Source organism: Bactrocera dorsalis, chromosome 5 (assembly GCF_023373825.1).
Source record: "Bactrocera dorsalis isolate Fly_Bdor chromosome 5, ASM2337382v1, whole genome shotgun sequence".
In the NCBI taxonomy this organism is placed as follows: domain Eukaryota; kingdom Metazoa; phylum Arthropoda; class Insecta; order Diptera; family Tephritidae; genus Bactrocera; species Bactrocera dorsalis.
Genome location: NC_064307.1, coordinates 64,090,798 through 64,106,109, shown reverse-complemented (window position 1 = coordinate 64,106,109; position 15,312 = coordinate 64,090,798). Strand labels below are relative to the sequence as shown.

General features: G+C 33.5%; 2 protein-coding genes across 5 annotated transcripts in view; one reads left to right on the top strand and one right to left on the bottom strand.

The window, feature by feature from the left end:
* Positions 1 to 4,692: 4,692 nt before the first annotated feature.
* LOC105227918 (alpha-soluble NSF attachment protein) lies at positions 4,693 to 8,796 on the bottom strand. Its single transcript, XM_011207477.4, has 6 exons — positions 8,502 to 8,796; positions 7,254 to 7,437; positions 7,060 to 7,191; positions 6,830 to 6,976; positions 6,589 to 6,762; positions 4,693 to 5,965 (listed from the first exon to the last, which is right to left on the bottom strand). The coding sequence occupies exons 1-6, from the start codon at positions 8,591 to 8,593 to the stop codon at positions 5,816 to 5,818; spliced, it is 879 nt and encodes a 292-aa protein (XP_011205779.1). The 5' UTR covers positions 8,594 to 8,796; the 3' UTR covers positions 4,693 to 5,815.
* Positions 8,797 to 9,363: 567 nt separating this feature from the next.
* LOC105227920 (reversion-inducing cysteine-rich protein with Kazal motifs) overlaps positions 9,364 to 15,312 on the top strand; it is a 56,345-nt gene continuing 50,396 nt past the window's right edge. Inside the window, exons 1-2 of one of the 4 annotated variants that reach the window (XM_049457398.1) lie at positions 9,364 to 9,506; positions 12,739 to 13,651. In XM_049457398.1, coding sequence (XP_049313355.1) covers positions 13,117 to 13,651 — 535 coding nt within the window. In that variant the 5' untranslated portion in view covers positions 9,364 to 9,506; positions 12,739 to 13,116. Of the gene's footprint in view, positions 9,507 to 12,605; positions 13,652 to 15,312 lie in introns of all 4 variants that reach the window. The other 3 variants (XM_049457397.1, XM_049457399.1, XM_049457401.1) reach the window with 3 other exon arrangements.

The window sequence follows — 15,312 nt, the reverse complement described above, 5'->3', positions numbered from 1 at the left end:
AATTTCATTATTGTTGTTGTTTTTGCAATTAATTGTATTGTTTTGCATTTGTTGTTGTGTGTGTATGTATTTGTTGCGCTTTGGTGCAATTTTCTACTACTTAATTTGACAAATTTCTATATAAATTGAATTAATACATATATATATATATTGTTTTTGTTTTTTTCGTAATGTGCGTTGCACTTTTTAATGAGTTAAAGTTTAGATTTTAAAGTTGCAGTGAATTGTAGAGTTCGAAAATTTTATAGTGTTGTATTTGTCTAACAATTGCCCCTTCGGTATTATGAGTTGTTATTGTAATATGAAAAAATGCAGAGTTGAGTTTTTAGAATTATTTTTGCTTTTGCAACCAAAGCGATTCTAGTTTTTTTTTAAACAAATACTGCTCCAAGAAAGTCCAGAATGCATGTTTGAACACTTTTGAACAATATTTGCTTTGTTGTGGTTACTTTTATAAACAAATACTGCACAAAGCCAGACTAGAATACAAGTCAAACCACGTTTGAACATGATTTGCTTTGTTACATTTGTAACAAATACTGCTCATGGAAAGCCTAGAAAGCAACTGAGAGCACTTTTGAGCAATATTTGCTTTGTTGTTGTTACTTTTATAAGCCAAAACTACACAAAGCAAGTCCAAAATGCATTTTAGACCACTTTTGAACAATATTTGCATTTGTTTATTTTGAAAATCTGCTTTGGCTACAAAATGCTTATTGTACAAGTGAGTGCATGCAAGCGTATTTCGAGTATTTTGAGTGAAATATTGAATATGGTACATAAGTGAGTGTGATATAGTGATTTTGTGAAAATTTTAGGTTATATTATTTAATTATATTTTTAAGCCGTTTACAAAACATTAATGTTTTTGAAATTTTAGTTTTTTCGCAAGGCACAAATGCACAAAATTTAAATAATTATTAAATTATTTTTGCAAAATTATGTAATAATTAATAATATTTAATTGCCATGCATTTGCGCCTTTGCATATTTGTTTTTTATAAACAGTCCGTTATTGGTGCGCTTTTGACATTTTTGCAAATATGCGTTTAGTTTCGAATACGTTGGCGTGTATTTTTATAATTTTTCAAACACTTAAATGCTTAAAACACAAACGCTTTGCAAATATTTTTTCAAAAACTGGAGTACTCAAACATTTTGATTTACCAATTTGCTCGAAATCAATAGATTCATAGATTTTCAAACATTTTCGCAACGGATTTGACATGTTCGAAACGCCTTCGTATAAATTTTCGTTCGAAATCAACGAGTTCGAGTTGTTAATTGGTTAGAAACCAATATGGCTGAGTTGTTTATTAGTTTTTGGAAAAATATTGCAAAGGTTTTTATACATTTTAAGCACAACAAAGCGTTATTCCATACAAACAGCAGTTTGCAGATGCACTTTTGATGTTTTTCGAAATTTTTAGTTGCATTTTTAATTTTTTCGAAAAAAATGCGTTTTGAACGCTTTATAAACATTTTCAGAAATATATACTTTAGAAATTGTTTTTAAACTTAAGCACAAGTGCTTTTTGCATGATTTTCGAATGCTATAATACTTTTTGGCATGCTTTTTACAATTTTTCAGAAATATATATTTTTGAAACTTAAGCGTAAGCGTTTTTCGAATAACAAAATGCGATTTTGTACGCTTTCGAAACATTTTCAGAAACATATATTTTTGAAACTGTTTTGAAACTTAAGCTTAAGTGCATTTTGTATGATTTTCGAATGTCACAATGCATTTTTGTACCGTTTTAAAAAGTTTTCAGAAATATACATTTTTGCAACAGTTTTGAAACTTAAGCGTAAGTGCTTTTTGTATGATTTTCGAATGCTACAAGGCATTTTTGAACGCTTTGGACGTTTGCAGAAATATATATTTTTGAAATAGTTTTGAAACTTAAGCGTAAGCATATTTTTGAACGTTTTTGGCCATGTATTCGTGTCTTATTAAATGATTTTGCATGTTTTTGAAAGAGTTTTGAAACTTTAACACGCATATTTAACTGCAAGAAATTGCATATTCAAGTACTTGTCTTGTCCTTTGTAAGTTTTTAGTAAGGTTTAAGTCTATGTCGAAATGTCTTTAATTTTTTGTTGAATTCTGGTTTTTAGTGTGTTTTTAACTCGCTTTTTGTAGTTTTTTTTATTTATAATTTGTTTTTTGTGGTTTATTTGTTAGTAATTTTTGACTCATTTTGCTTTGACTTGTTTGTTTTTGCCAATTATTTTTTTCACGCGTGTTTTGACTCGCTTTTTGTTGTTTTCGCAAGTTTTTTACTTGTTTTTTAGCCAATTTTTTTTGCAGGCATGTTTTGACTTGCTTTTTGTTGTTTTTTCGCCAGTAATTTTTAGTGCTTCCTTTTTTTCTTTCTTGCTGCCAACCTTTGTTTTGGCGAGTTGGTTTTTTATTTCATTATTATTTTTTATTTTATTTCATAGTTGCTCTTATTAACTGCTGTGGCTGACTGACTTTCCTGCATGCTCTGTGCACTATTTACTGTTCTTTTCCATGCTTAATTTACTCTTTTTCTTTACTTTCCTTTAGCTGTTATACATTTCGCTGAGCAACTCCAGCTTTTACATTCCTCTCCTTCGCTAATGTGGCCATGGCTCTTACAATTTCCTTACTTTTTTACAGTTTTCCAACTTTACTTCGATTTTTTTACTTTGTAATTACAATAAGTATTTATTTGTGTTTTTGTTTTGTTTTACTGAATGGTTGCTTAAACATCTCTTATGTGTTATTAAATATAAGAACAATAAATCATTTTCTTCGCGGCATCAACTTTTTAATATTTTTCTGTTATTATAATTTCTATATTTTGTTATAATTACTATATTTGCTAATAAGTTTTATTAATTCACTACAAATGATTTTTTAATTTGTGTTTTTTGTTTTGCTAACATTTATATGTTTTTCTTTATTGGTTTTGGCTTACTTTGTTTTGCTTTTCAGCAATTTTTGACGTTGTTCTGTCATTGATTGTTTACATTAATGCCAAATTTGGGTTTTTGTGTGATTTCCATTGTTATGTATTTTTTGTGATAGAACAAAATTTAGTTTTTTTATATATATTTGTATATAAATGTGGATAGGTTGTTTAAATAAACTTTTTTATGCGTTTACACATGTATTAGGATTAGGATTAGTAATATGCAGGCATAAGTTGTAATTCAAGCGTAAAATAAATTGTTGTTGTTTTTGTTTGGTATTTAATAATGATTATAGTAAACATTTATATTTTATTAAAAGAAATCGACAAACAATTACGCAGTGGTAATGTTTATTTTAATAAACCAAAAATTTTTAGGTTACCATAAGTCAAAGTTTACTCCCCAATTTTTTTTATAAATATGCTCATATGCGTTCTTTTAGTTTTTTAGTTAGTCGATGTGTACAATATTTGGAGTTAAGTTCTTTAATAATATTTTTCTGCTAATTGCAATCAGCAATAGCTTCATATACGCAGTTATATATAATATTTAAGCTTATAAGTAAAATATGTAAGTCATTTATTTGTTTTAATTAACTTATACAGCGCTCATGTGGTTGTTATTTGAGGCTTGATTTTTTCTAAACTAAGTTTTGGTGCAGTATATATATAGATTTTCTTTTTTTTTATAGAATCAGTGTATTCAGCTTAACTAACTTTTGGCCAGCTTACCAAGTTTACTTATAAATAATTTTTCTTTATACATAGAAATATGCATTAATACGTACATATATGTATTTTTTATTAATAAACCATTACATTATTTGTAATATGTAAATGTAAAGGTGTATTCACACACCATATTTAATTTTCCTACATTTTTCTCTTCTACCTTCACTACCTTGCCACTTTTATAATCTGCCTACAAACACATGCGTTTTTTGCATATACAAGCTATGTAGCTATTTTTCTAACACACAGTTATTGTGTTGTTTTGTTGTTGTTGTAATTATATTTTGCTTTTATAACACATTTATATAGTTAACCAAATAAACCATTTACCAAGTTTTATAATGTAATTTGCATTTAACTAAATAAATCCATTAAATTGTAATTGCTATATATTTTTTTTTATTTGCATACATGCATAAATATTATTGAATCTTCATAATTTGACACAAAAAGTTACAGCTTTAACTTTTTATTTTTTCAAATAACACGTTATAACTCGGAATTAACATTTGAAACATGTAACGAACAGCTACAAAGAGTATACATATACACGTAATAACGCTATATATATTTATTTGGCAACATATATATTTTTTGCAAGTTGTTAGCCTTGAGCAAAAAGTATGTTTAAAAATAAATTTTTGTCAAATATTCAGTTTTATTAAACATAATTTTTTTAACATATTGTTAATAAAACTGAATATTAAACAAAATTTTTTTAAACATTTTTAAAAACAAAAAATATTGACAAAAAGTTAAAAAGTAATATTTAAATTTTTTAAAAATATGTATATTTAGAATATTACAAAAAAAATATTTAAAATATTAAAAAAAAAAATATTTAAAATATTAAAAAAAAATGTTTAAAATATTACAAAAAAAAAATATTTTAAATATTAAAAAAAATTATTTGAAATATTCAAAAAAAATTATAAAATAAATATTTAAGAATACTAAAATCAAAAAATAAAATATAAAATTTAAAAATATATTTTTTTAATATTTAAAAAATAAAATCTTTTTTTATTCCAAAAAAGTAGAATTTTATTATACAATAACAAATTATCCGATTTCCACTTACAAATTAGTAAAACAATATTATTTAAAAATTATATTTACAGCAAACACAAAGAGTTCGTGCATATAAACGAGTTTTAATATAACATATTTCAATATATATAATATAAAACACAATTAAATTGTATATAACAGCATATTTCAAGCATGTTTGCATCTCCATTCATTCATACGCCACACGGCACTAGCCAATTAGTTCACATTTCTTCATTTTCTTCAAATTCCTGCATATTTTTGTCAGCGTTGCATGTTCGTTATTTGCGTTGCTCGCTTTCACATGCATTTTTATGCCACATCTGCATTGTACATATGTCGTTAGTAAGAGCAGTAATTTCTCACAATTATTTTATAACAATTTTATTGTTTTAGCGCACATTCTTTTCCATATTTCACTTGTCTGCCATTGTTTGCAAACGCTTAGCGCAGCTGTAGCGCTTGGTAGTTATGCAAAAATTCCATTTTCCATACAATTTAAATTCTGCTAACTACATATATTGTCGCAAGGCAATTCTTAGTGTTAGCTATTAAACATTTTTGTATTACACAATATGAAATTTTAAAATAAAATATGTTTATTTTTGTTTTTTTTGGTATTAAGAAGCTAGTATTGCTTCCATTCCATTATGTTAATAATAGTAATAATGTTGATTATTTTTCCGTTATGTTATACGAAACATTAGCAATTGGTAACTGTCTGCTGTAGATTGTGTTTATTGTGGTCAAGTTGTGTGTGTGTGTGTAGTGGTCCTTGTTATTGTACTGTTTTTGTTTAAAGAATAGCTGTATGTGTATGAAGTTTTGTTTATTCAACTGTTTAAATAAAATAAAATCGGTTTTGGTTTTATTTTGTTAATTAACTGGGGTTACTTTAGTATGTTTCAAAAATAAAGTATTTTTATATATATGTAGTATGTATAACTATTGAATATTCGACAAGTGAATGTGGAATTTAAAAAGTTACGTTTAAGTTTTATGCTTCTTTTTTATATACGTTTACTATTTGGAATAATATTATTTTGTTTTCTTTGTTTTTTTGTATATAATTAATAATATTAATGATAAATTTATCGTAAATCGGGATCCTCATCGGCTGCTTTCTTAATTCTAAGCAATATTGTGGTATACCACTGGTCCAGACGTGAAATGCTATCGTAATCTTTAACCGCTTCTGTGAAGCCTTCGATGTTTTGCTCTTCCAAGTGTTCGCAAAGCACCTAATACGTGTGGAGGGAAAACAAAAATTAATAAAAAATAATATTTAAATGTAGCAAAATGTATAAAAATATGAAAAACTAGAAAAAGGGTTAACTTTAGCTGCAAAAAAGATTTAAAAAATAACTTGACAGCTATATGCTATAGTGTTCCTATCTGAATGATATGTTGAGTTTGAACCGTTTGTTTAGAGAAGAACCCATGTTTCGTTAAAAAGTTGTCCATATAAGGATTTTATTTTAATTGTTCGGTTTGTATGGCAGCTATATATGCTATAGGGGTAAGATACGGTCGGTCCCGGACAAATTATGAGCTTCTTGGGGACGTATGCAAAATCTCAGATCGTTCCCACAAAAATTGAGGGTATATACAGGCAGGCAGAGATAACCAAATCGACAGTTGGGTCTAAATAACCGGAACGGAACCGGCTTTTTATCCGGGATAATCGGTGCTTATCATTTATATATGTATTTTATATATTTTATAGAGCCTGACGTCTTGTGGGGGTTGTAAACTTCGAGGAAAACTTAATATATCCTGTTCACGGTGTAAAAATGTCAAGCTACTTGAGCTTCACAGTTGCTTTATACCAAATTTTTGTTTAAAAAAATTGATTTAAACACACCTTAATGAGCTTGAATTCACGCGAGTCTTGGAATGCTGGATATTGCTGTGCATATTTTTCAATAGCATGTTGAGCATTCAACAGATCCACACTCAGATGACATAATGCAGCACGGAAGAAATACTCTTTAGCGCTGTATTTGAGCAGTGAACTTTCCAGCGATGAAGCTGCCACCTAAACAGCAAGTAAAAGTAATTGTCAAAATAAAAAAAGTTAATAAATATATAAAAGCATTACTCACCTGCTCATATATATTTATGGCCTTTTCGTAATCCTCCAGCTGTGCGGCATATTGAGCTACCTTCAACATACATTTATTGGCTGAACTCACCGATTCTTCGCCCTTAAAGTAATCAGCAGCTTGTTCATAGTGCTGTACGGCTTTGGCCTGTGAGGTTATGTTAAATTAATACATTCAAACAATGTAAACAAAGAGAATTTGTGAACTGTAAAATTATTCTTTGAACTTACCAGCGTTCCTGGGTCGCTCTCATACATTTCAGCAATGCTCTGGTGATGCTTTGCTGCCATGGTGAAGCGTCCCATATCGGTGTAGATGTCAATCGCCTTAAGCAGGCAGGAGACAGCGCTCTCGACATCAATCTGTAAATTGTTAACAGTTAGATTAACACAATCCTCAATTTTGTGCTGCTATATGCTCTTACCTTTTTGTAGCAGTTGGAGGCATCTACATATGCCACACCGGCATCGTGACGACTAGCTGCACGTGAATGCAAGTTGGCTACCTCACAGAAGCATTCGCCAGCTTTAGCCCAATTTTTGGACATTTTGAACATATTGCCGGCGCGTTGGTAGCATTCGATGGCATCTTCAACCTTATTCGAACCACTGAAAATGAAATAAGTTTCTAAATTAAACGGCTGTTAAAAATTATATTAATTAAAAAAAATAATTGCGCTTGTGGGAAATTCGTTGAAAACTGCGTACTTCGTGGCAGACTGATTATGTTGCATTATACTTTTTTATTTGAATTAATATTAACACAATTTGCTTAAACATTTCTGTCAAGTGTGAATAATAATTATAGTGAATAGTAATTAAGTGGAACTACTAAACCTTGCTTTTTTAAGAAGCTAAAAGTCGAATTGGCTGGGTGTCATCCCACCCAATACTCCAAATTGTATTACAACATCTTCTTATAATATAGGTATTTACAGCAAAGTAGTAAAATGCACATTCACACAGCCGCTCCATATATTTGTAGGCAATCCATTAAAGTGGCTGCTTGAGCACATATCGGCTTAAAGATCACAGATTTATACACACACACTAACCCATTAGGGTAAGTCCACTGACTGCAGGGTGAAAGGTGCTGCGACGTAAAGGCTATGCTTCTGCGCCACAATTTTCAGTATACACAGGACTTAGCGCACAAAAACAAGGAACTTGTATGAAGTGTGAGTAAAATGTAGTGTAAACACCAACAAAGTGGGTGACAGGCGGGGCGTTGCGTACAAAGGTATCTTGCGAAAAATCGAATCCGCTATGGACGACGATTACGACAACGCGTTTGCTTTCTCAACGAATGAGATCAAGTGTATATCTGTGACCCTTTTCAACTATCTACTGCATGGGAATGTCGTTTTTCTAATTATAATTTTAAATGAAGTCATTTCTGAAGCACTTTATAGCTGCATTTATGATATACAAAATTCACGTTTCACTGCTTAGTCATCACTTCTTGTTTTCACACAAGTGTAAAAATCGATAATCTTGCGACATATGAATTTTCGCAAAAAAACACATACTATATATAAAGCATTTGCAATTTTTCTTGAACAAAGGAATCATTGTTTGTTTATTTATATTTCCACATATGCAATTACTCAATAAACGACACAATTAAGAGCTGCTACTCCAGTTGGAGCAGTATAGTGCACACACACACTCACCCAAAAAGTGAACCGAGAAAGCCTTTCTGCTGCGTTAATTTCTTCTCGGCCTCAGCCATCAATTGCAGCGCCTTTTGCTCATTGTCGCCCATAATTGCAAATTTTCCACAAATTTGCAATTAATTGCAACAAATTATGATGTTAGGGAATTTTATTTGAAAGACACAAAATTTTTTCACTGCCGTTTGCGGAACTGCGTTGGAAAAAATAAAAAATCAATGACGAACAACCTACGAAGACCCAGCTGCGATAACGACGACAACGGCGGCGACGACAGCGACAACGGCTAGACAGCGAAATGTCAAATTGGTGAAAAACAAATACAACGACTACGTCAGCGCCGGCAGCAATAGCGCTATATGACAGTACAAATACAGAGGATTTATGTTAGCGAGTTGAGGAATTTTGTATGCAAAGAAGTAGTATTGTTAATTTTTTTTATATTTCTCATTTTATATGTTTGTTTAAAGATTGGGTATGAAAAATATTTTAATGTAGGAGTAATAAAAATTGTTTAACAGCAGCAGCAAGAATTATATTTTGTTAATCATAAGTATATGATTTTTTAAGAAACTGATAACATTCAATTTTATGCACTCTTACTTCTAACAAGTGGAGCATATATTTAATTATTATAATTTACTCATATTTACTCTAATATGTGCACTTTTTAAACATTTTTTTTATATCATCAATAAATATTTCAATTATCTCTTTACTTCATTTAAGGTGGCAACTCCATTTCCTTGTCTAAATAGTGTTGCTTTGAGTTTTTTTCATACCAAACAACTGTTTAGCATGAAAGTGTAGTATATACTTCGAACTAGTTACTACACTTTTGCTTAGCAGCGTATCATTTGGCTTTTATCAATCGTGTTAAATGGGTGCCGAGAGCGCGTAGACGGACGGAAACGAAATGTGCGCGAGTATATAAATATTCAAAGTGCTTCGAATTGTATATTGCATACGAAATTTGGCGAAATAGTGTTTAAAACAAAACGAGAAGTAAACAAAAAAAAAACAAATATATATTTTTATAAATAAAAAATTAAATAATAAAAAAAATATTAAAAGCTTGTTGCATTTCCGTTGCAAAGTGATTTACTTCCGCAAAGTCATATAAGTGAATTAAAAAAAGCATTAAAAAAATAACATTTAGACAGTATGCGCGCTAACATCCTTGCTTCCGGTATAACATTTATTCTATAAGTGCACGGAAACCAACATATTTACATACATACCTACGAATTGTCGATTACTTACGGTGTATAAATGCAAAAAGCAATCTGTGCAGCGGCTTCTTTTTGATAGTTTGTCCATTTTTCATTTTTTTGTATACTTTTCTTTTAAACTGCACTCAACGTTTGCGCGCGAAAATAAACGGGGACTTTGATATAATGTCCCCTCACGACTGTTTGCTATGCACAGCATACATACATACACACATGCATACATAATTAATGTAACGAGTAATCGTTACCGCAATACGCTGTGCTGACGTCTTGCTCAAAGACCACTACCCACCTGCGCGTCTGTCACAAAAACCTTTGTGTGCTCTATTTTACCTTGTACGTACATTCTTTTACCGTTACGCCGGAAGTCTTCCCTCCGCTGAGCATTGAGTAGTGACAGTGTACGAATAGTGTTGTAATAGTGAAATAGCATAACAAGAGTGATAAAATAAGTTGATTGGGGTTCGGGGGTGCTGGCAACTGCTCCAATTCGCGCAATGATGCGCCAAAGGTGGCGCTGGGGGTGGGCGTTGACGGTGTTGCTTAGTGGCTGCTGCCCCACTGTGAAGTACCGTATGACGTCGGCAACATCACAGAGGATTTCTTTGCTTTGCTTGTTTTATCTGTCAACGAGTTGCGCCGACGAGCGGCGCACGGCTGCCATCCTTTGACAAGCGACTGTGTGATACGCGCTTGGCTTGTGTCTCGCGCGGTGTCCTTAAAAGTGTGCCTTTGTTGTGCTACATACATACACACACGTAATATAGTGTATTTATTTGCGGAGAGTGAGAGACACAATAGCTGCTGGTGTGCGCGCGTGTGTGTAGAGCATGTTTGCGCGCCTCAAAGTGTGCTATACAAACGTGCGCGCGTCTCAACAAAAACGGCTACACTTTGTCAGCGCGCTGTGCCGCTATTTGCATCTCCATGCTGTATTTTTACCGTCATTATCCGCGTGCACATGCATGCATATAGTTGTTGTAGTTGTTGTTTTTGTTCTTCTTACTTGCTCACCGCTGAGTGCAATTTAGAAACATCAAAGTATGGCATTTTTATTTATGTGTGGGAATTCGCTTTGATGTGCTCACAGGGGGTGGCAACGTGGTTTCGTTGGCGTGCTCGTGTTGACAATGCGCATAGTTCCGCCCACTTGTTTGTGCTGTGGGAAAAAGGTAATGTAATAGCATGCGTTTACCATTTTTCATAAAACATAAAAGCGTCCGCCTAGACATGCCGGTAAAAGCATCTTCCTTAAGTGCGCTCAAATCTCGCTTACCACACACGGCCAGGAAACTACAAACGCGCTAACACGCTGTGCCACCACCCACACCACTATTACCACACGCAAAGTACATATGCGCGCTCATACAAAGTAAAATTACTACTTTCTGCGCACATAAAGCACATAATAGATTTCTTTGGCATTTGTCAGTGGTTGACTTCCTTTAACAAGCTAAAATGCCCCGCTTTTCAATGACTTTGCTTTTGGCAGCTGTCGTCTGCCTCATTTTTTACTCCATCTCCACCATTGCATATGCGTGTGTGTTTGTGTGCGCAAGTGCTTCGTGCTTCTGGCTTCTGTTTGCCTTTGTGCTTTTACTATGTTGTCTATCCGTATTCGCCGCTGCCGCTCGTTACTCATTCCGTGTGCCGTTTGTTGTACGCTGTTTTTTGTTGCTTTGTTGATTTCAAATTTTGACTTTCGAAATGGAGGTCAATTGGACTAATTAATGATGTCGCGTATTGGAGCAGAAGTGGACAGTAAAATTATCGCGGGATATGTATAGTTTTATTCGTGTGAGGACATGTCGGAGTTGTTTACGTTATTCGTGGCATATGCAAACGAAGTAGAAATCAAGATAAACGGTTAACATCGGCTGCACTAAAGCTATAATACCCTTCACAGGTGCATTTCTTATAACATAAAAGGGAGTAAAATTTCTTTTATCTTGATTTTGATTGCTCAGTTTGTATGTCAGCTATATGCTATATGCGCCTTTGGGTTACTAATTTTAGCTGCAACTTCAAATTGTTTGACCTTCAAATAACATTGTCACCACCACAACATTTCAACGTATTTCTATTTTTTCTCTGATTGTTTTCTAAGTTAATCCCAATGAAATTTGAATTTCACCTAAACCGCACTACTAAATTTTGTTTACATAAACGCCAAAAAGTTTCGCATTTGTTCCAATAATAATGATGATAACACATGCACTAAATCCTCACAATCATAGTTCAGCGAGATGAGTTCATCACCATAGAAATTAATCGCTATTCACTCGTTTACATTGCATCGTATGCTAAATCGTCTGCCGGCATTTTGTTCACACAAAATTTATTAGCTTGATGAAATAAATGTACACTCGTCATTAAAAATGCACATACATAAATCCAAATGAATGAGAGCGTTTAATATGCCGCGACAAATTTCAATTAAAAATTTAATTGGGAAATGTGCGCTCATATTGCTAGCGTTTGTGTGCCATCACAAAATACACGAATAAAATAACAACAAATGCTATAACTTGTAGCAAGTGTCAACAAGCGAATATGTACGTATGTATGTATATACATATGCATGCATGAAAGCATAACGAATGCTGTAAAGAATTTAGATGTTATTAAAATATAAAATATGCCAACGAGTGCAGGCACAGAAACTGATAAATGCGAGTGTGTGTAGGGATGCGTGCGCGGGTGTGTATAGATATTGGGGCAAGTGTCAAAATGCGTAGAGAATGAGCAATGCGCAACAAAAACTAATTGGCACATAGGACGCGATGACATAGGCTAGGTAATTGCGCGAGAAGTGACAATTGAAATTCGTTGATGCAGAAAATGTGCGCTATTGAATTTGTAAAATTTGCAGAAAGCCTTTTAGTGTAATAAAATATAAAGGAATATAATAAAAAGATATAATAAGAAGTGCAACAGTCAACACACACATATTTTGTGCAGTGATAAGTGTTTATTTATGTATTAATTTCTTCATTACTCAGCAGCTCAACTGATAGTGTGGCATGAATGCGTATGCAATGCGCAAATTATCGCATATAAAGTGCAGGCAAATGCAATAAAATGCGCTGAAGAAGCGACATAGTGGAAATGTCTGCGTTTCCGGTGATAAATATTTAATGATATAAATTCATAAATTCAATGAGTGCACAAGTGTATAAAGCGAAAAATACAAACATAAAACACTTCATGAAAATACGTTGAAAAAGAACGTGGCGAAAGCAAACGCAAATGCGACAGGAACTAGCATATCCTGCAGAATAACTTATCAAGTAAGTTGGGCGTAAAAGAAAATACCAAAACGAAAATAGTACACACAACAACCAAACAAACGCTTAAGCCCAAAAAAGTTATAAAACAAACAAATGCATTACCTGCAATTTTGCCTGACGCTCACCATAATCGTGCTGCTAACGCTACTACACTTGTCAGCCCAGGCTGCCGGCCATGGCGGCGATAACAGCAATGTTGGCAGCGCGAGCGTTGCGGATTTGGACGATAAATACACGACGACGCAGGCGCGCGAAATGCTTAGTCATTTGCGGCAGAGCAGCAGCGCAGATGCGGACGCCGTTGCCGATGCAGTGCTCATGGATTCGTTAGAGAAAAAAATGTGGCAACAATTGGTTTTGAGCAAACAGCAACAGCAACACCAACGCCAACAGCAACAGCGTGTACGTCGACAACAGCAGCAACATCAACGGCAACATCGTCGTCGTCAGCGGCAAAATAAAAAATCACGCAACTCCAACTCATCTGATGATATTGATGTTGTTGCCGATGGCGATAGCGTTGAAGTGGTTACAGCGCCGTACGTCAATACAGCTGAGGAGTGGGACGATGACGCGTCTTCATCGGCAACATCGCTGGATGACAACCAAGACGATAAGGTGCCCTACGGTGAGTTGACAAACTGCTTGTGTTAGCATAAAATTACTAAGTGGCTGTCGATAGCGGTGAATTATCTACTAACATAAATAAGTAACTGTTGGCATATAGATTTGTTGTGTTTTCTACTTGATTTTTTTCAAGACATACATACAAACATATGTAAATATGTACATGCAGCTATTTTATAGAAAAATATTATATTATACTATTAAGATACTATATTTGCATCAGTAGAGCTCTTAACACAACGCCAAGTCAGGTACTAAAAGTCATTTTGCACTTGCTACCAACATACACTTGCAGTACTTGTTTTGTAAGCACCTGCCAGCGAAGTCAGCTCTTAGATTAAGAGTGTCCTCCCTATTAGTCGCCACTAACGAGGGTTATTCTATGATACTTAGAAAGTTCGCAATGGATTTAAATTCGATACTCGATATTGCCTTCCCTTCCACAGAAGAGTAGGAAAGGGGCTTGTGACAAGGAGTGTGCTCACAACAAGAAATTTATTTATATTTTGAAATCACTAAAATTTCCTGTGGTTACGCCAAAGTTAGTAAAGTAATGCCTTGATATCTTAGGGGAACTAACATCGAACATTATTTCGCGATAAATCTGCAATGGGTTCCAGGACATAATAATAACCCTGGCAACGTTGAAGCAGATGATTTATGTAGCTAGAACAGGCACTACCCTATAATTGCCATTTACTCCCAAGAATAGAGAATTTATATGCCTCTGGCTACTTGCAGATATTTATTTGACAAACAAGATATAAATATAGCTGTGCCTCGATGGAATCTATCTGTGACTTGCTCAATAAGTATGCAAACGTGGCATGAATGGAAGAAGAGCCGCAATTTCCGACTAATAAAATTTGAAATGATATTAGAACACTAGTAGGAGTGCTAACAGGTCACTGTCTAATTAGCAGACTATTTGCAGAATCTGTGAGGAGCTAGAAAAAGGAGAGATTAAGAAAAAGCTTTATATAGACACTATCGGTCGAGGGTTTCTTGTCGACGTCTCGGAGATGATACAGATAAAATGTTTCGTACTGATGAACTTCATGAGAAACACGTATTAATTTAGAGAGGAGACAACAGAGTGAGGGGATTTTAGTCTTGGTGTTATCACAATAGGACTCTTTAAGACCTCGGTGTGTCGCCAGACATTCACTCTACCTACCTACATATACTCTAGGTTTGCCACGAGGTTTGTAATACCCACAAGGAAATGTCGGGCATCGTATAAAATATACGTAACATATATATAAATGATGCATGCATCCACTGGCTCTAAGACTACCACAGTGACGTACTGAGTCGATTTAGCCATGTTCCTCTTTCTGTCGGTCTGTCTATCGTATACTTGTATTAGAACTAGTTCTTCAGATCTTGAGATATCGATCTGAAATTCTACACACGTTATTTTCTTTTAAGAAGCTACTCTCTTGTCAAAACGGTCGATATCGGACCTCTATAGCATAGAACTGCCATACAAACCGACCGATCAAAAACAAGTTCTTGTGTGGAAAACTTTTTTATTTGACAAGGTATCTTCATGAAATTTTACAAAAATTATTTTCCAAGATAGCGCTACAATCCCTAAACCTATTATACACATCGGACCACTATAGCATATAGCTGCCATACAAAATGATTGCTACACAT

Coding starts and splice junctions, on each gene's coding strand:
- LOC105227918 (XM_011207477.4), bottom strand. CDS start 8,593: ATGGGCGACAATGAGCAAAAGGCGCTGCAATTGATGGCTGAGGCCGAG. Junction 6,977..7,059: donor AGAGCGACCCAGGAACGCTG/GTAAGTTCAAAG, acceptor ATAACCTCACAG/GCCAAAGCCGTACAGCACTA. Junction 6,763..6,829: donor CCATAAATATATATGAGCAG/GTGAGTAATGCT, acceptor CTTGCTGTTTAG/GTGGCAGCTTCATCGCTGGA.